Source organism: Melozone crissalis, unplaced genomic scaffold (genome assembly GCF_028551555.1).
Source record: "Melozone crissalis strain CALT ecotype California unplaced genomic scaffold, PUWL_Pcris_2 ptg000006l_1, whole genome shotgun sequence".
Lineage (NCBI taxonomy): Eukaryota > Metazoa > Chordata > Aves > Passeriformes > Passerellidae > Melozone > Melozone crissalis.
The window spans coordinates 11033005-11054677 of NW_026535784.1; the positions used below are offsets into that span (position 1 = coordinate 11033005).

A 21673-nucleotide genomic window follows, 5' to 3' on the forward strand; every position below is an offset into this window, starting at 1 on the left:
CTCTGGCATGCTTGGAATTACAGAGACCTTTGCATGGATAAGATTGATGGATGTCTCACTCAGGATTTTGTTGTTAACTTAATTTAAAGAATTTTCCTTCACCTGGGGATCACTCTGATAAATTTTATTGCAGGAGAAAACAGTTTGGTACACTGATATTTGACATTTTATTCCCATAGCAACTTCCCTCAGAGAGCCTTCCAGTTCAGTTATTAATGAGGTTATTTTCATAGAAACTCTGAGGGAGGTGAATATTCCCACTTTCCAGCTGAAAAAGATGCTTCATAGTCCATTATGTGTATCCTGATCTCACAGGGAAGTCTATTACAGTAAAGTGAAATTTAGATTTTCTATATTGTAGCAATACATTTTCTCAAGGATTATCTTTTCTGCTGCTTATAGCTGTCAACCTGTTTCTCCTTGCAATGATTTCAGAGATTGTTTTTGTCAGCTCATCCATAAGAGAGCAACACGGTCGATCAGAATCTCTCTTTTCTCAACAAAAGGGTGCTGTGTTTTATCACTTAACAGAGGTCTTACATTTTATGTTGGAGCAGCTCCTGAAACTTTTCTCCTTAGTGTCAATGTCTTTTGAAAGAGCTATGAAAAGCATGGAGACTCTCACAGGCTTCCCTGCTATTCAGTGGCTGTGATAAGGGCCAGGACATCAATCCAGCTGGTCCTTGATGACTTCTGATGTTTCCAGTGGTGCTGCTAAATTAACAGCTTTTCTGCACCAAATCTCTGTCCTGTCACAAAACAGAACTGTTTTGATGGCAGCAAAAAGGGATCTTTAATTCACACTTTCACTGATATTAAAAAGTAATTCACTGACTTGTGGGTTTATAATAGCAAAATTTTGTAGATTGCTGGCTATAGTAGGATACATGGATGAGAAGTTCCAATTACTTTCCACTGAGCCAAATGAGTCAATGAAAAGAAACCTTTCTACTGGAAAATAGGTTACCTGAATGTTATATGCTAACAGAACACAGAAGCAGCCGAAACAGCTCTGTTATGACAAGCTAACCTCTGGTCATACTGAAGATTTGACACTGCCTGAGTAAATCCTGTTTGTTTCTGCTGTGTGACAGTGAGGTCAGGACCATGGACTCTGTTAGACAATGCATCAAACCTTATTATAACCTAATAATTCCAGTTATTCATGTCACTTAGCTTCAGTGCCAGCCAAAATAGAGAGAGAATCATGTTCTTTCATCGAATCATAGAATGGTGTGGCCATTTTCACTGGCCAGCTCCAGTGACCAGTGACACTGAGTCCTGTGCACAAGAAGTGAACACATCTGCCATGCTGTGTGCTGCTTTCAACTACTAGCAAATCTTTTCTAACTTCAGAAAAGTGTTAACCAGGCTTTGGTCATTTCCAGACATCAATATCAGTTATTTAGCAAAGGTGAGGATTGTTACCTTATTTCAGTCCATCCAGAGGAGCATCTGACCTCTCATGACATTTTTCATAGCCCTGAGTTATACACCAATATGTAAAATCCCTGATCAACTGCTACAGGCTTTTCACAACAATCTAGTGCTTGTTGAAAAAGTCATAGATTTGGTACTCAAATTCCTTTTGCTTTTCTGTTAAATCTAATAGTAAAAGCCTATGTGTTTGAAGTCCAATTGTTTTGGGTTTTTTTTTTAGCTCAATTTATGGATGTTTAACCAGACATCATAACAGAAGATAATGAGATGTTGAAAAGGTCTGCTTTAAAATTATGTTTCTGAAGGATTACAGCAAACTGACCCACACAATCAAGATCATCTGGGCTGACAGCCTATCACAAACATTCAAATTCTCATTCTCCATGGTATCACATTGTCAGACTGATCAGATCAGTGACCCTCCACCTCCACGGGCATGGAAGTAATATTAAAAGAGTGTTATTAGTGGTTGCCCTGCACAGGGTCAGCTCTGCACAGATCTCTCTTCTTAGTCACAGTCTGAGTCCTTCCCACTTTGTGCCTTCACTATGTGCTAGTTCTATCCCTTTCTGAACTTGCCTTTCAATTGATGACATCCTGGGACAGGAATTATTATAAATTTAATTGACTTTTTGCAGTATTATCCTCCATTCATGCTTGCCACTGTTGTATTTTGTCTCTTTTTCCTTTTAAGCCATCTCAGCTGCTGCTGGTTTAAATCTGAAGTATTTGTCAAGGGAGCTTCACCTTGGTAATTGCCTGCTCCATTAGTCATCATCAAGCTTTCTGAAGATCCTGCATTATCCCAAAAAAAGACAACTAAAACACATCATTGCTTGTGTTAATTTTTTTGCAGCTGACATCATCAGTGGTGATGTTACACAGTCAGTCATTCTTCCCTGTTTTGTACTGCACTGCCAATGAGGACATGCTATGAATTTAAGCTTGAGTCCTACTAGATGGTCCAGATTACTTTTTGCCATGATAACACATATTTCATGTTCCTTGTATCTTCTGCCAAGCTCTGACAGCAATATTTGACCTCCTTTTTGTTGTTGTTTATTAATAAGAAACAATTTAAAATTTATTAATTATTTGCCTTCAAATAGTAGCAATTGAACTCTATATTAGCTTAAATTTTCTGACATAGGATGTTTACTACCATTCTTTCTTATTTCCTGAAAATTAATTTGTTGCCTTGCTGGAATTGCCATCAAAGTCAAAAGACATGCTCAGCAGATAGTTTTAAGCTTGTCTTTATTGCCTGTGCTCACTTACATGTGAGGGAGAATTGGTGTCAGGGTGTATTAACATGGCAGGGATCAGAGTTTGATCTCTACTTTGATATAAAGCAATTCCTGTTAAAGTAAAATACACAAGTTCTATACTGATAGGCATTATAACTTCCCTGTGTAGGTGACCTTTCATTTCACTGCCCTTGCAGCCAGACTTGTAACCAAATCAGCATCACAGGTGTGTCACAGGGTGTCACAATCAGCTTAATCTAGTCCAAGCACCCATCCTGCCATCAAAAGGGATGTGCTTGTACTCTGCTCTGTTCCTGCTGCTGCAGCACACCAGACATGGTGTCTCTCTGACTGCCTGATTTTCTTCTCAGTTTTTCAAAGAACAAGTCTTTTCCTGGATGATGGTGTGCTCTCATCATAGCATCACATGAAAAGGTTCATTAAAAGGGTTAAAATACAGTGGGTGAAATGGACTGTGAGAGATCTTTGGTGTGGTGTAGGGCCCAAAGCATATGTTTCTGATGGTGGGAAATATAAATATTTTCTACTTCTCCTCATTTCAGGCTGTATGAAAATAGAAATCTTTCCTGTGAAAAGCCAAAAGCAAATAGAAAAGGAGAATTTCTTCAAATGTTCTCATTTTAGAAAAAAAAAAGATCAAAAATGCACTCACTCTAAATGGACACAGCAGTAATAGTGAAGCAGAAATCATCATGAGTCAATAGTCAGAAATTTTTCATTTCAGCTGAGATCAGTGAAGACCATTTGATTTTGTAGTTCTTTCTATTCCTTCTCCAATAAAAAAGATGAAAACGGAAACAAGGCACAAAGCAAAAATATGAGAAAGACTCCAAAACTAGGTAACTTTCTGTTTGCTTTCATTGGAGCTGAAGTCACTCATAGGGACAGAACTTTCATATTGCTTTGTGTCCTTCAGATTGAGATTATTTATTTATAATAATAGTTTTTTTCCCTCACCTCCTCCTGGATTTGCTCACACAAACCATCACAAGCAAGAATTGGCTTTTCATTTTCTCTATTTTCCCCCCAGCCACCTGAGAGTCCTGTTGTATGCCTCTGAAACAGAGTAACCTGTCTGAAGATGGAGGCAGTGCACTAAAATCTCCAATGAGGAATTATTAGGGTAAAAATTTGGTCTAGTTTTAAAGAGGCATAAAGATAAAAAAAAAAACACTTTATTTTTTAATCTATTGCTCCCAAGAAACACCATGGGAGAGAGATGCAGACACAAGAGCTCTTCTGATCAGTATAACTAATCTTTGCCAGTAAACACCTATCTGTGCTCAATCCTTCAGAAAGAACAGCTAATTTCATCCAATTTGTGCTAAAATTCTTGTGGAGCAAAGCATCAGCTAAACATCCCCACACCTTCCACAGAACAAGAAACTTTGATTTTTCCACAGGATAATGATAACAGCAGCCCCTCGAGTCACTGGTGCTGCTGGTGAAGCCTTTACTGGGCTACCATAGGGCAACCTGTCAGTAGATTTTAGGCAAAAACTGATTATTGTGTTCTTAGACCAAAACCCACCAATGCAGGATGATCCCATCATGGTGAATAATGTGCTCTGACTCCATGGTTTCAGAAGGCTGAAGAAATGCTTTATTAGATATATTATATTAGACTGATACTATACCAGAACTGTACTAAAGAGATCCCAGACAAAATCCCATGACTGTCTGAGGACAGCCACGACCCAGCTCTGGCCCAACTGGCCTGTGAATCCAAACAAGGCCCACCTTCAGTAAACAATCCCCATAACACATTCCACATGTGCCAAACAACAGCAGCAGCAAGTGGAGATAAGAATTGTTTTTTCTTCTCCCTCTGGGCTGCCTTCCCCAGGAAAAATCCTGGGAGAGAGAATTATGTCTCTCTCTGTTCAGAGAATGTGATGCCACAAAATCCTACTGCAGTTTACAGCAGTAAGGCTCTGTCCTGACTCCAGTGGCTGGACAGACAAATCCCTCCCTGTGGCTCACAGAGGTTGACACCCACGTCCCTGAAAGCAGCAGATGTCCTTTCTTGATTTTTGGTTTGGTGATAGACCTCCAGTTTCCTACTCAAGGTCTGGAGATTGTGGGGTGGCACTCAGGAGTTTCAGTTTAAACTTCCTTCAGAGAAAAGCTGTAACAATTTGCAGTCTGTTCTACTTTGTCCAAGGACCAAACTTTATTTTACAGGCTTCAGGTAGCTGCCTTATATGTTTTTCAGTATAGATGTATTTAATGGCAGTATCATTTTAATTTGGCTTATTGGCTTATTTAATAAGCAGCTCTGGAAAGACATTTTCGTTTGATCCTAGGTTCAAACAGATTCTTGTTTACCAAAGACTCACAGTTTCCTTGTGAATGCAAAATCTCATCTTATCTTTTTTTTTTTTAGCTTTTATAGAATAGCATTAGAAATACAATTATGTTCTTTTACAGAGTTAAAAAGGAAGAAGAGTTTTGAGAATCAGTACTTAGATCTTTTTTACTTAGCAGCTTGGTTACTTTCAAATGCTAATTTTCTTTAGAATTGCAATTTTACTTCTGGTTGTGGCAACACATGCCTGTTCTGTAACAGTGTAAATTATTAGCTGATTCACCAAATTCTTCCAGTCTGTTTTTATAGCATTTTGAAAAATGGAAGGCTCTTTTAGTTCTTTCCAGTATTCATTTTAACTAACACATTCAGAAAATTTCCCAGCCATTTAGGGAAAACCCCACTCATTTTAATGATGTGATGTGAGGTGGATTTCACTAATTACAGTGTAGAACCCCATGATGCTGGCACTGCTTTGGATGAACAAAACATGCATGGTCTAAATATTCTGTGAATTTTATCAAATGTGTACCTAAATTGCATGTGAAGTACTGCCTTGTAGGAGGATTGACATAAGGAAATCAGAATGTGTGTAATGCATCACAGCAGATGTTCTTTAGCCCACTCTTTTATCTATGGTATCAGCTATTTATTTATAGAATATAGAAATAAGAGAGGTATAAATAGAATCACATTGCTGCTTTTCCAACACCCTGGTACTGAGATTTTCTCCCCATTTTAATAAGGGAAAAGGTTACTTCTCCTATGTCTTGTTTGAAATGTGACATAGATGGAAGATAAGAAGAACCCTGTCATCCTGTTTTCTTTTTTCCTTTGAATCTGACTTTTCCTCTGAAAACAATTTTAATGGATAATTGAACTTGTTGCCAAATTAAAATGCTGTTACTTTCCCAGATAAAAATGAAGCCTTATGTTGGGAAAATAAAACCGGTTTTGAAAGCTTGAATGGAATTCAAGTTTACCTTTTCAGATCTCCTTCTGGCCCAGTTCAAAGCTGGACTACATTTCTGTGATGTGACACCTCTTCAAAGGCGTTGGGATCTGATCCTTGCATCCCTTGTGCAGACCCAGCCCCTGTTCACAGCTCCTGAGCCCAGCACCGCCAGCCCAGGGCAGCAGACCCAGGCCATGCCCAGGACAGCTCTGACAGGGACAGGCAGTCCAGCCACACACCCCAGCCTGCAGGTGCAAAATACAGAAATGAACTGTTGTGAAAAAGCCACTTTCATTTCAGAGCTCTTGGCTGATCCAAAGTCTTTTGACAGTACAGAAATGTTTCGCTTCCACTGAAGAAAGCGAAGTATGCAAACATGATCGGACTGAAATGCGTTGTACAGTTCAAAACAAAATTAGCTGAATTCTAAATGAAATTTTTTTGCATACAAAGATCTAAAATTCTTTATAATTGCAAATAAATTCTGAACAATTATAAAACATATTAACATAATTAGTTTATATTGAGACTAAAACACATATTAATAATGAAGAATTGAGACATTGTAATGCAATTTAAATACAAAGGCCCTAAATATGATTGGAAACATCATGATTCATCATTAGTGAGATAAAACCCTCTCTGAAACTTCTTTTTGATTATGTATCTCTATCTAACTAGTAAGTTTCCCAGTCAAATAATGTATAGCAATGCCCTATTTTACTCAGAAACCTGTGGAGCTATGCAGATTTGTACTCTTTATTCACTTCAAAGGCATGCCTGGCTTTATCATTCTGTCAGCAGAAATTCATTTCTTCCTTTATTTAAGCAGAGTTTTTCTTCACTAATGCACTTATCATGAACAGAGCATGATGGGATGTGACTCCTCATGACTGCCCAAACCATTTTATCATCCTTAATTTAATTTTTAGTCTCTGTTCATGTTTCTCCTATCTATGTTCATTCAAGCAGGGGATTTTATTAGCAGTATTGAATATGTATGTCTGCATATACTTGGTTACTCCTCCTATGTGTTTTGTGTGGAAGGACAGCAACAATTTTAACAAGATCTGATAGCTGCTAGGATCTACTGAGGTTCTGTCAGCACAGCCTCTGGCTCTCCCTGGAAAAGGCTGGAGCATCTGAAAAGCAGACAGACATGGGAAGAGGACTGCAGAACTAGTTTGAGATCCTAACAGCAGAGCTATCCAATGAGTCTCAGGTCAAGCCATACAGGCCAAATATAGAAGGAAATTTGGTTTAGTTATTATTCTGTTTTCCTGATTCACAGAACAGGAAGCATTAATCCACCCCAAAACAGACCTGCAAGACAGGGGTCAGACTTAAATAAAAATCTATTTTCTTGGCTAATGGCCACATCATATCTCCTTGTTTCTATTTTCTCTTGAGATCAGTGAAAATGAATATCAATGTGTTGAAAAGCTCATTGTGTTAAAAACATGGCTTTACTGTACACCTCCTAAAGCCTTAGTGCTCATGTCTGGTTTTGGCTACTCCCAGACAGTCCAAATAAATCAGTAGGACTCAACCAGGGAAGGAGAGTCTGAATTTAGCTTATCAAGTACTTCCAGAAAGGCACCTACTTCATTTTTCATTCTGCAAAGCATGTGCTTTGGCCACATTCAGTTGGATATTTTCTCTAGGGGAAATAAAGTTCTTTCAGGTAATGGTTATTGTGTATTTGGACTAATCACATATACATACAATAATTAGTCCTCAGGTGCAGTGAGAAAACAGATATCAGCTCTACCTAGAATCCACCCAATATTCATATTGCCTCTTTAGCTAGATGTAATTTACACTTGAACAACTATTGTACAACATGAGAATATTTTGAACAGTAAAACTGCAAGTGAAAGGGTCAAAATCTTATATTCCTTTGTAAGATCATAAATCAAACACATAATACATAATGGTGTGTTGCTGATGTAACTTCTTTGGGGTTTTTTTGGTTCCAGAAAATATGGTATTTGTGAATAATACAGCAGAGGTGAATGCATACACTTCATTGTTTTATTATGTGTATATCATTATGTATATAGTGCTGATTAAAAAAAAGAATAGGCATTTCCACTAAAACGATGCAATGTTTTTGCAGTGTGGTTATAAAAAAACAAGTCTGCGGTGTGAATATTTTCTCCAAATTATACTTTATCCTCAGGGAGCAGCGGAGAAAGAAATAAGTATTTTATCTTTCACTAGAAAGTTTGATACCAAATACCTACACCACCAGGGCTTGTGCAGTTTGGAGGATGTGCATGAGAAGGTGTGGAGTGGAATCTGGGTTCTGTTCTCAGCTCTGCCACAACCTCATGTGTGGGGTTTGAATCAATCCTCTGATCCCTGTACCTCTGCTTCCATGGTGGTGTAGACTCCTCACACTTCAAAAATGGCTTTCAGTGTTCATGGTGCTTTTATGAAGCACTATCAGCTGAATTGGCTTTCACTGCTCTCCCAATTACTTGTGTGTCTGAGCTCTAAGGTGCTTTCCATACCTAATTTTACAGCTGCCTGGAGATGTAATAATTCAGTTTTCCACAGAGAGCAGCAGAAGAATTTGGAGCACTCACCTAAGGTCACGTGAGAAGACTGTGGCAGCAGAGATGCTCTTGTGTATAACTCAGTCACAAACCCCAGCACCATCCTTCTGGATACTCCTGAGAGTTTTTGAGTACACTAATATATTTGACCAACTATCTAAAATGGTTAGGACCACATTTTTTTGCTTTTCATGGCAAGCAGGATGAAACCTTTAATTCAGTTGTGAATCCTGTTGCCATCATCTGGCTCTTATTTGTTCAAGATCAAATTACAGGAAAATGCTCTATATGGGGTTAATTTGAAAATATCTGATATTCTAATCCAAGTAAAGTATACTTGCATTAATAATTATTAATAGACAGTTGAATCTGTGCAAAGGAATGAATTGAAGGTTTATTTGAATATGACTAAATGGAAAGAAACACAATATTTATATGTATATATACAACACATTGCTGAAATTAACAGGCATCCATTGCTCTAATACCATAACATGAAAGAGGTGTCATAAATGCTGATCTGTTTTCTCTCTTAGTTAGCAAAATATCTGGTTTATTCCATATTCCCTCTTAGTTTTGAATCAATGGCGACATTTTAAGGGATGAAGGTGGGAGATGAGGGAGGGCAAATTATAATACTTGATTTTTCCAAACTGATTTTTCCATACTGATTTTCCAAACTGATTTTTCCAAATCAAAGAAACTGGAAAGAAACTCTCTCATGGTGTTGTTAATAAGTTTAACCGTGGGTTTACTTGCATGAAAAATTACCTGAGGACAATATAAACAAATTTTGTTTTCTGAAAATAGTTCATATTCCTATACTCAAATTCTGACACAATTATATTTCCAAAGTATGGTAATAAAATGAAAGAAGTGCTCAAAGAGTTGGAAAATATTTTTTTTTCTCTGTAAAAGAAAGTATTCTCTTGAGAATTGAACTATTTTCTCTTGAGTAAAGGAAACTATTTTCAAAAGAGTAATAGTCATATTACTGACACTGAAGAAAATGTCCTTCTGCCAGCCATACCATTATCTCAGTGGGGCTTTGCACTAGAAAAATGTCATTAGCTACAACACCAGGCACCACAAGAACAAGACATGCCATGTTTTGGAGGACAAGAATTTAATACTCCTGATGTCCTTGTTGCACAGAGGAAATGGCAGTGTTTGAACTTGATGATATTTTCAACATTGGAAAATGACAGAGGTCATGATGAGGTGTAATTCTTCTCAGAGTAAGTGGTGATATTTTGGCATTGAATTTTCACCAGAAAAGACACAAAAAGCACATACAGAACATGAAAAAAAAATTGAGATGAACAAAATTAGCCCCAAATTTTGAGAGTGTGAGATTAAAAACCTCTGAGGAAAACAGCTGGGGTGTATGGCTAACGTAGTACCAAGGTGACAGTGAACTCAGCTCAGCCTTTCACTGTTATCAGGGAGGTGCTGCTCTGTCCTAGATGGGAATGCTGCTTGAAGCACCTTAGTTTTACTCAGTGAATTTGGTATTAGTCTCAGCTGCAAAGTAGCCCACTTTTTATTCTGTCCTAGTATTCCAAAGGAAGAACTTCCTCAGTTTGTGAATCTGCAATGTTGGGAGTATGTTTGAATGATCAAAAGAGACTGAATTGTCTCTCTTCAGTGAATTATCCCTTTCCAGAGAGCCACAGTGGCTGCAAGCCTTGCTCATTTAGATGCAGGCTCAGGCATGTTTACATATTTCCTCAGTAATTTAAAATTGGCTTTATTTTCTCTTGCAAAAAATGCATTACAATAATTGTACCTTAATTTAAATAAGGCTCATGGGACTGTTAGTTATAGAAAAAAAAATGGGTTTTTTTAAATGAAGATGTGAAAATGTAACATCTCACTTTCTATTCAAGTTAAACATAGAAATTAAGAAAATTTGATCAATTGTTGCATGTATGATTTTTAACCACTTATTTAGTTTACTAGTAATCCATCTTCAACTCCATGTTCCAGTGCTTCATTTGATAATATCATTTGTATGGAAGTCAAATTTACAAATAATCTAATTAAAAAATTAAGTTGTTCTAGTCATCCAGAGCAATAAACACAGGAAAGATGAAGTGTAGAGAAATACAAGTTATGTGGACAATAAAAAATATCTTTTACATAGCTACAGATAAATGCTTAATCTTAGTTTTACAAAAACAAAATCATTCTTCAAACTCATGTGTTTCAAAACATGTCAGATTTCAGAATATAATATAGGCAAATATTACTGAAATGTGACTTGACTCAAATTGAGATAATTACAGACTCATTCTACAATTTCTCACTTGTTTTGGCAACTGGACTCAGCTGAATGACTGCAAGGTAAAGAACAAATTCAAAATAAGTTTTTTTAAGGAAGATTCATGTTAAGTCTTTAGCAAAATAAGCAGAAACATGAGAAAGTTTGAAAACAGAGGAGTGACACAAAAACCACCAGCATGCTGTGCTGAACTTTTAGGATTATTTTTTTCCCATCAAAGAAATTAATGAGATTAACATGTTGTTTAGGATATTTTCTACACTGTATTGAATTCCTACCTAAATTAAGGGTCATCTTAGACAGCCCAGTCATGCATTTGGGAGGGATGAGTGGTAGGCACAGGATTTAAATGGATGTAAGTTCGTGTGGAAGGGGATTTTGCTAAACTGGCTATCTTGTTCATCTGACCTGTACTGGCCAGCAAGAACTACAAGGGATTTTACACTGGTCTCAGCAGAGACCCCAGCTGCAGGTTGCTGGCAGCAATCCTGCTTCTCAAACATCTGGGCAGCCCCAACTCTCACAGGATTCAGCTCAAAATTTTATTCCAAATTTCCAGTTTCCAAACAGGTTATAAATCCTTTCCAAAGTTATAGATTTTTATTTCAGTATCCGAATCCTAAAGCTGCTTTATTCACCATCTTTGTTTCCTGCAGAACAGAGTCTGCTGCTCTCAGCCCTGTCAGCTCTGGGCTTGATTTGTCTCCAGCAATTACCAGGAAGGTGGTTGCTATGCTGCACTAATGAAAGGAGCAACCATGTTTCCTTGAAGGCAGTATAAGCAAGCATAAATAAACAAATTCTTTGTGGTGTTAATAGTGTAAATGAGATATTATTGCAACAGAGCAAGTAAGATATTAACCCATTTTAGAGGCTTGATAGCTATCAACCTTTCAACTTTCTATGCAGAGCTTAGCTTGAGATGGATAACTCTTTTCAGTAAATAATTATATTATGAGTTTTATAGAATTTTCTCCTCCATCTTGATGTGTCACATTTTTGCTGTGTTTGTTCTTGTTACCACATTTTTGGGTGGACATGGCCCAGGTTGCCCAGGGGGGCTGTGGCTGCCCCATCCCTGGAGAGCTCAGGGCCAGGCTGGATGAGGCTTTGAGAAACTGCTCCAGGAAAAGTGGCCCTGCCCATGGCAGGGGGGTTGGAATGAGATAATCTTTAAGGTCCCTTCCAACCCAAACCATTGTATGGTTCTTTGATTTTTCCAGTGATAGTCTGTCTCCACAATTTTGCTAGTTACTGTTACATCTATGACAGGTGCATAGGTGAAGGTCCATGGCCAAAGCCAGGAACATAAGTATTAATTTAAAAAAATCCTGTTATGTTGCACTGAACCTTGTCTTCTCTGGTTCACTGAATTTAGCTCTAAGTGTGACTTTTTTTGAGAAGTGACTGTAAAAACTGTATCACACATTGTAGTGTTTGTATTTCATGACTTTGCATCAATTTTGTTCAGGATGTTAGAATTTTTTTAAAAACACCAGATATACCAATGAAGATTTGAAGGTCATGCTGTGTTTAAACTCATGTAACACTAATAAAAATGGCATTTCTGAGAAGTGAAATCTCATTCACCCTACCAGCAAAGCACTTCAGTGTCTAGAGCAGGCTGTGCTGTCAAATCTTCCTGAAGTGCAAGTAAATCCATTCCACTTCCAACCTAAAATGCAATCTCTCAAAACAAACTTATGCTAAAATTATGAAATAGTCTTACAATATTAGCATTATGTATTGCATTAAGGTGGGAAACTTTGGTGATCATACTACCTCATCATGGGACAAATTTCCATCACTGTAACAAAATATAGGAATTATTCTGAACAGTGATAATATAAAAATACTAACCATATGTCATTACATATCTGTAGGTAGAGGGTGTTACTTACTTGAATTATTCAGTGTCCTTTTAATAGATCTCAATATTACTGGAAAATGCTGAGCAGTTATTGCTACTGGCTGAAAATGCTAACTTTTGTTTTGTTACTTGGTTAGGACAGAGATATATTTCTGTTTGGAGATGCTGGGCACTGAAGACATTGGTCCAAGTTCAATTGGGGAACAAAATGAATGCAACATATTTTAAAGCAAACCTCATTTTTGCTAGTTATTAAGTATATTTGGTGTTTTAAGAGGAAAAATGGAATACCACATTGTAAAAAGACATTAGTTGGACACACTGTAATTTCTTTTCTTATATGATGTCTGATTCTGACTTAGCACACTACAAACTATTTTACTTTTCTTCTCTCCTTTATTTTGCAGTTAACTTTGACCACTTTCAAATATTGCGGGCTATTGGGAAAGGGAGTTTTGGAAAGGTAAGAATCAATTTATTTTGAGCAGTTAAATGTCTAATAGGGAATACCTTTGTGTTTTGCTGGCTTGATTATGGTAAAAGAACATAGGTTTTGTAGCCTTTTCCTTCTTAAGGACATCTGACCACCAGTATGAACTGTCTCTTCATTAAATTATTTCTATTATAATCTATTCACAAAAATTAATTGAGCAAAAGTTATTATAATAATTAATTATCCCAAATGGAGATTAACAGAATTTAGAAATCTCTCCTAGAATCAAAAATCAACAAAAAGGTAGGAGCAGACTACTTCTTTAGACAGTCCACCAAAGTGATCTTGTTCTTAACTCCCTGAGCTTATTTGCGTCTTTAAAATAATTGCAGTATTTTAAAGGTATTTTACATAGAATAAATCCTCTTGGCACTGTGTAAACTGACATACAATATAATTATGATCACTGAGTAAATGTTTGTTCAATTCAACAGGATTTTTCTGAAACAGAGAAGATTAATGGTTTGTTTACACTTGAGTAGACAACATTTCTTTCCTATAAATAGTGATTATAACAAGGTTTTACATTCATAATACAAAGCCACATAGCCACATAATATACAAATACAAAGCTACAAAGAGAAAATACTATTTAAAAAAACTATTAGAAACCATTTCTCACAGGAATAGATCTGAGGGTGAAATATAACTGATAGTTAATCAGGTGACTGATGGAACAACAGCTGTCTAAATCTTGATTTCAATGATTCCTGAGTAAATGCCAGGTCAGTGCTGGTGAGGCACTTCTGTAGCCATGCATTAAGAGCACACAAAGGATTTCGCTGGTTCTTGGCCTCCGTGCAGAACAATGACTTTAATTTTAGAGAGGCCAGAAATACTTCTTGCAGAACAGCATGGTCCCTCATGGCACAGTCCTTATTCAATTCAGTAGTTTTCAGCAGAAACTGTCTTTGAGGTCAATAGGAGTATATCCCGCTCGGGCAAAAAAGTGCTTATAAACCCCTTAAAATCAGGGCAGCAGAGATCTGTGATTGTTTATTATCACAGTACAGAGGTGGAATACTAAGTCAAACTAAATGAAGGTCAAGACTGCAAGTTATGTACAGGAAAAAAAGTTAAAGACATATCCCAGTCATGTTGACCCTCACAAAGGAAAAGCTACTTAGACCAGAGTTCAGCATTTTTGGTTTCAAATTGCCTACTTCTGAATTCACTTGGCAAATTTTTAATATACAAATAAAACTTGTTTCATCAGAATTTATAACTTGGCTTCTTCCAATGGACATGGAATCACTAGTAACTGGAATATGCTAAGCATAACTAGTGTAAAGTTCTTCCACAAACAAACAAACAAACAAACAATAAATGAAAAATAAATCAAACAAACAAACAAACAAGCAATTTCCTGGTATTTATGAAGACCAAAGCATAAGCAAAGAGCTGCCTTCACCTACTTGGCAAAGCAAGGTCACTGAAGCCGGAAGGGCTCCTTTTAGAGTACCTGCACCTCACTTGGGTACCACTGATCCCTGCCCTGTGTGTGCCCCTTTGGGAGTGTAGCAGACAATGCACCAGCTCTGTGCCAGGTGTGTCTGCACAGGTAATGCCCCAGGCAGGTGTGTGTGTGCCCAGCAGTGTGGGAGCTGCTCCATGAGTGGCCACAAATGTTCTACTGCAGCTTGCCCATCACTTGGCTTGAGCAGAAGAACAGCCAGCTCACACAGAAGCTGTGGCTGAGATGGTCCTGGCAGACTCAGACCTCACCTCCTTCATCTACCCCTAAAAAGGGGAACCTGAGCTCTCGAAGGACACCTTTGGAATGACCAAAGGTGCTCTTTGTTTCCAGAAAAAGGAGCATGCTGGTGGTTTCTCTTCTCTCCACAAGCATTTCCTACCCTCCTCAAAACTGCTGTGGTGTATCTTTTCCCGAAAAATATTCAACAGTGTCTAGGAGACAGTACCTGCTGTTAAGGTGTCCCTAAGAAGGCTTGGGTACAGAGGCAGCAGCTGGAAGCAGGTGGCCACTTAGAAAAGACAAGAACTTGAGATGCAAAGTATTTGGTACCAAATGGCCCAGGAGTTCCTGTGACAGAAAATGTTGTGACTGTGGATTGAAAAGGCCAAAGGCAAGGCAGGGAGCTGATTTCTGACACCAACTGTGGGGACAGATCCCAGGTGCTGAGGCAGCCAGCCCCAGTGGAGCAGCTGAGGTGCTGAGCATCACCTTGAGCTCTGTGCACACGAGGGAGCTGAGCAGCACAGGGGCTCTGCCATACCAGAATCCTCCTGCAGCAATGCCCTGCTCAGGTTGCTGCGGCAACCAGAGTAATTTAAGAAATATTGAGAGAGAGAGACACAGGAATATTGTACCAAGAGCAATAAAATAAAAAAATAGAGCATGTCTTAAAACATCCTATTTCTCTCAGAAAACAGAAAAGGCCACAGAGGAGCCATAAAGGAAGCAGGCAGTTTAGGAAAGCGTGGCACTGAACTTGGTGTTATACACTGCAAGATGCTAAAGCACAGCAGACCCCGAGCAATAAACACCCTGCAATAGATTAACAGCCTTGCATCCTTTTTGGACATTTTCTGCTGCCAGGTACTTCCAGAAGGACAATAACAGGAAAAGTTGCCAGCAACGAGGCTTCTAAATGAACAATAAAGGCAGGACTGACTCACAGAGACAGACATTTGAAATGGTGACTGATTTACCATGTTGTGCTTTTGGCTGTGTTATAATAGGTCATTTTAAAATGGGCTTCTTTCTTTCCCTTGCCCATGGAAGGAAAAACAAGGTGATTTGTCAGAAGCCTGTACTCATTTGGGAAAAAGAAACCTGTTACACCAAGAGACTTTCCTGTTGCATTTGACAACTCTAAAAAAGGATTTAAGTTTAGAGGGAACTCATACTTTAAACATTTTCTCTCTCATACAACTCCATTTTCACCAATACAGATTCCCCAAAGCAGGGAACCATACTCATATAAACCTGAACCTTATAAACAAGAACCATACTCATATAAACCTGTAAAAAACTAGATATTTCTAGAAATATCATAGAAACATTCACCAGTTTCCTGAGTGCCATGGAGAAGAGTGGATCAAAATCAACCAAGCCTTCATAAAACAGACTTGTTTTATTTTCCTGCATGATGTGAAAGGCTGAGGACTCTTTTGCAATGGCAGAGACAGTAGAAACAGGGACATATGATATGTTAGAAGTGCTGTGTCCTGCTTAATCTGGCTATTTTTTTTTCAATATTGTTATCTGTAGAGCTATCACTCTTCTCAAACAAAATATTGCAAAAAATTATATATTTGAAGATCATCCAATAAGTACAAAGCCAATAAGGATTGAAATACAAGAATTCTCATTGTCTTTTACTGCAACAATAACCACATAATTGCAGGGTTACTGCTGCACAATAATTTGTATTCAGGTGCAACAACTAGTTCTCAGACATATTATAGTACCAATTTTCTCTGACTTCTCTGTTCACGGGGGCAGTTACGTTAAACAATCTCACATCCTTAAATTGAATTCAAATTATAATTTCAAGGTACAAACTCTCTCCTGTTTGTCTAAGATGCTGAGACACAAGACTTAGTTCTGATGAATTTGGTTGAATAAAACAGTGACTTCCTGTGTTGAAGTAAAATTGAAATTACAGTGGTGTAAACCAGATGGGAGCCCAGAATCATGTTAGCACTGATTGAGGGTACTTTAGTAAATAGTATGCAAAATACTTCAGAAAAAAATATGCTTCTACCCTAAAAGCAACATAACACACCACTGCAGAATATTAATATTGTTTGACAGTATTATGACCTGTTTTTTAGCTTGAGTTAATATGAAAGGATACTAAGCAGATGCTTTGGCTGCTCCAGATGTCATGCTTTGCTCAGGGTAATCTGGGAATGAATCTCCCTATTTAAAGGAAACCCCCTGGCAGCCTAAAGACATCCATCCTCCAGCCTCTTTGAGTAAATCTTGCCAGCTCTTCTTGCAGGCTAAGACTATGAGAACCAATTTTTCAGAGCACATGGGTAGGACATTCAAGGGAGCAATATTTCCGGCAGATGCTCCACAGCAGGTTCATCAATTCCCATCTGGAGTGTATCTGATTTCTGCCTTGTAGCCCTCTGTGTTGGGTGAGTGCCACAGCCCCTCTGCTGGGCTGGGGCTCCTCATGGCAGCCAAAGCTGCCCCATCTCATCCATGGTGTGAGATGTAAAATACCGTACAGCAGCATGGGTGAGGGAGCACCCCAGCTGCCAGCTCTCCACCCAGCAGTGGCCTCATGCAAAAGTTCTTCTGGCTGTGGGTTTGCCTCCCTCCTCTTTTATCACCTGTTGTGAAACCGCATCTTGTGTCAGTCTGAGAGGTCTAAGTACTCCTGTGCCAAATTTAGACCAGAATTGACGCTAAGTGCACCTTGTTTTTTCCACACCATGCACACAGCAGCTGTAAGTCTCTTCTAGTGGGAAGCAGGAAAAATCTGTGTTTTGCAGCAAGTCTGATATTTCAGCCATCACCATCTTTAGGAAGAACTTTGTTGAAGCTACCCATGGTTGCTCTCTGCCAACACAGCATGATACAGCTTCCTTCAGCAAGCTTCTCTGTTTTCTGCATGTGAAATCAGAGGAAATCCAAGAAGGTAGTTTAGAAATGGGCCACAGCACATGTTGCTCTTGAAAAATGAAGCTTAGCCCTGCAGCCATAATCTATTGGTTTCCTTCCCCAGATTCTGAGGAAAAGTGGCCCCAAGTCACTCTCTGGTCAAATTTCTTCTAACCTGATAGGTTTTAAGGCAACTCACTGTTACCTTCTACCAGGAATAACAAAAGACACCACCCTGTGATAAGAACTAAGTTACATTAAAAAAAACCCTTTAGAAAGGGAAGTGAGATTTTTAAAAATAGCACTATACCATTCCAGAGAAAATTAATGGGGTTCATAATGCCTGCCTTTAAACTTGTACCACACAGATGCCTATATCCAAGCTGGTAATCTACAGCCTCTTTAGGGGACATTAGAGGGAAACCATTCCAGGTACAGAGATAGTCCCCTGTACCTCTTTAGATCCACACTTTATGGAGGTGGCTGCTGTCCTTCTCTACTGACTATGAAGCAGGATAGTTGAGTTCAGAACACATATTTGCTCTGAATCATCACACTGTCTGGCCTTTGGTAAATGATATTCACAGAAAAATGGAAAGAGTGTGAGTGTCACAGGCTTCCATACTGATACATGTAAATAAGACATTTCTGCACAGAATTTCATCATAATGAGTCATCACAGAATTTTTTTGTTGAGGTTCCAGAGCACCTGTTTATCCCTATTTTAAATTGCTCCTTTGGAACAAAACACCCCCCAGCTTAAACATTTCCCATTCAGACTGTACATATGAGAAGGGCTCAAGGGCTTTTCCTTTCTTTCTTGCTTTAATGGAAAGTTTCAATCCATTGCTGTCCTGCTCAGGAGAAGAGCTGAGAGCCAGCAGGTAGAAGTGCCAGGGAGGATCTCCAATACCACCCAGTGCTGTCATAGCAATGTCAGGCATTTTTCACAATAACATCAACACGGATGCAGGTTGTGTTTCCTGATTTTTAGTAGGAAGTAGCTCCATTACATTCATTAAAACCCTATTGATTTTGTAACCATGTTAAAGGATTTGTGTAGGTACACATTGCTAGAAAATGTTTACTATCATTCTGCTCTGAAGCTGTGTGTTAGGCAAGCTTCTACCAACAACAGAAGGTCTGTTTCAGCTGTGCTGAACACCCTTGTCTTTACTGCCAGGTAAGGGAGCTGAGTGCCTTCTGGAGTCCCAGCAGCATTGCAAAACTGGTTTACATTGCATATTTTGGTGCTGCATATGATCTTGATTTGCCACATTGGTCAAAGGTGTAATTCTCAAACCCATTCTCTCCACAGTCTCTCACATCAATCCTTCAATAGGGAGGCTTTTAATGTAATGGACTAGGAGGTTTCTGCAAACACCTAACTCTTGGCCAAGTTGTACATGAAAATCATGGTGTTAACTAATGTACATGGCCTAATTTATGGACTTAGGTTCTGAGCTAAAATCCCCAAATGTTGCACTTTACAATGTGACTTGCTAAATTGGACTCTCCACATATTCTAAGACAGGATGTCAGGATTTGCCCCTGAAAATTCTTCTTATGCTTTTGAAGGACCTGTGGAAGCTTGAACAATTCATTTTCATCCCTACTTTTCCCACTTAATTTCAGCTCAATCCCATTTGCTGCTTTTTCTTCCCCCAAAAGGGGGGAATTCCCCATTGTTCCACAGCCAGGCTTCTTTCCATATAAATGTGAACCTTTAGTTATCTTAAGAGCATCAACAATTTTCACATCTTTCGTTACAGTCCAAGGTGAAAAATGAAACAAAACTTCTGTACTCAGCATTGTGCAACAATTAATGGGCTCAAAACAAAATGTTACCATCCCTGATTTCCTTAATAGCAGAACATCTCCTGATAGTAGGAAAGGTAATTAGAAACACTGCTTAATCATGCCTTATCATTATAGGTTAAAGGTACTCTATTAACTCCTCTATTTGCAGTAGATTTGTGCTCAAGGACACACTTTAGGAAAATAGAGTTTCAGAGAAATAAACATGGTTTGACTTCACTGGCCTTGTTCCTCCCAGTTTCAGCTGTGGGAAGTTGCCTTAGTTACTCCAGATTGTTCCTAAATATTGGGTGCATAAATTTCTTAAACTTTTGTCAGTCACAAAGGATTTCTTTTTGGCTGCCACTGTGTTGTAATCTGATCTCATAACATGAATTTATGAGGGCATAGTATAATTTTTTGTGTGTAAAATATGGGAGCATGTATGTGTATGTATTTAAATATACAAATAAAAAAAATAATGCCCAGACCAAGTGAATCCAGAATACCTTTGAACTTAGACACTGCAGACCTGGGGTACCTAAACCAGATGTTTCCAGTACATTCAGAACAATTGTGCATTTCTCTGCTTCCAAAAATTGTACTTAACATGATACTTGGTTGTGCCAGTCTCCAGCTCCATTCTCAAGATAAAATACCATGACAAAAAGAAATCCAGAATTCCTATGGAAGTTCTCTTGACTAAGATTTTCTTTATGCATTTGCATTATTTGGCTTTTGACAAAAAAATTATAAAGTAAAAGCATAGACATTTACTGCCAGAGACTAAATCATTGTAATGGTCTCTTGTGAATTCAGAAATATTATGATGAATACCTGTATAAAAATTCTTTTCCTTTCAACAGTAATTAAGGGAGCATAATTCTGATATTTAGATGAAATATTGAGCCTTGGGAACACAGGCAAGGTTTATGATGCAATAATCAAGATGTGAGTATTGACTTGTGGGAATGAGGACAATGACTGAGCATTTTCCTAGGCAGGAGGCAGTAATTTCTCTGAATAATTAAATAGCCTGTGATTTCAGCCATTGCAGCATATTACTCTCAGCTTTACCATGTAAGTTCTGAAAGTTGTGGTGTTTTTCTGGGTCCCCATTTCCTCTTATACAGGGTTGGGTTGGGTTTTTGTTAATTTTTAATTAGAATCTATTACAAAGAATCCTGCAGAGCTGTGAAGTGAACTTACTGAATGTGTTACTCAGTTGTAATATCCAGATCTGAATTATTGAAATATCATTAAAGACCTCTTTTTTCCAAAGTCACAATTGAATTCACTTTCTCAAGGTGTCAAAATCTTTCTTTTACTTTGCTGCCAATTAGGTGTGCATTGTACAGAAGAGAGACACCAAGAAAATGTATGCCATGAAGTACATGAATAAACAGAAATGCATTGAGAGAGATGAAGTCCGCAATGTTTTCCGGGAGTTGCAGATAATGCAAGGCCTGGAACATCCCTTCCTGGTCAATCTGTGGTAAGAAAATCATTAAAATGCTTTCATAGAGCTCTCATTTTCTCCTTGTTGCTGAATCAGTTCAGAATATGGAAGGCTAGAAAGCTGAAAACAACAAAAGATTTTTGGTGACTTCCTTTGTTAAAGGTATTAGGTTTCACAGGGAGTTTTATTTTTTCATTAATATTTTTAAAGTGTCTTTTTTAATTGAAATATTTAAATATCATATTCATCTGTTAATTTCTGCTTTGGTTTCTCTCCAAATTGTTACAATATTGTGTTGAAATGTGTTGTCCTGTCCCATTTGTTTTTGACAATACCTGGACTAAACCTCTCTAATAAAGCTGTGGAATAGCAAATACAACAATTTCTTTTTTAAGTCGATTCAGAGAAAATTCAAAACTCAATTACTTTCTAAAAATTACTGTCACAGGACAACAGAAAAGTGCCTTTTTGTCACCTGGAATTTCCCTTATCTTCTCCATGCTAGACACTGAATCTTTTGGTCACACACGATTGTGAGAAAATGCTGGTCAAAAAATGACTGGCTTCAACTACACCAGCAGCTTAAAATATTTGCTGGCTCTTATGCAGTGTGACAATACTTGCTGCCTTCTGTAGTGATAATAGTAATGGGATGC

At 38.1% G+C, this 21673-nt stretch overlaps 1 protein-coding gene across 2 annotated transcripts in view; it reads left to right on the top strand.

Annotated features, from left to right (window-relative positions):
- Positions 1-21673, top strand: part of STK32B (serine/threonine kinase 32B) — a 159041-nt gene that overhangs the window by 15542 nt on the left and 121826 nt on the right. For both annotated transcript variants that reach the window (XM_054294447.1, XM_054294456.1), the window contains exons 2-3: positions 13094-13149; positions 20902-21053. In XM_054294447.1, coding sequence (XP_054150422.1) covers positions 13094-13149; positions 20902-21053 — 208 coding nt within the window. The remainder of the gene's footprint in view (positions 1-13093; positions 13150-20901; positions 21054-21673) is intronic.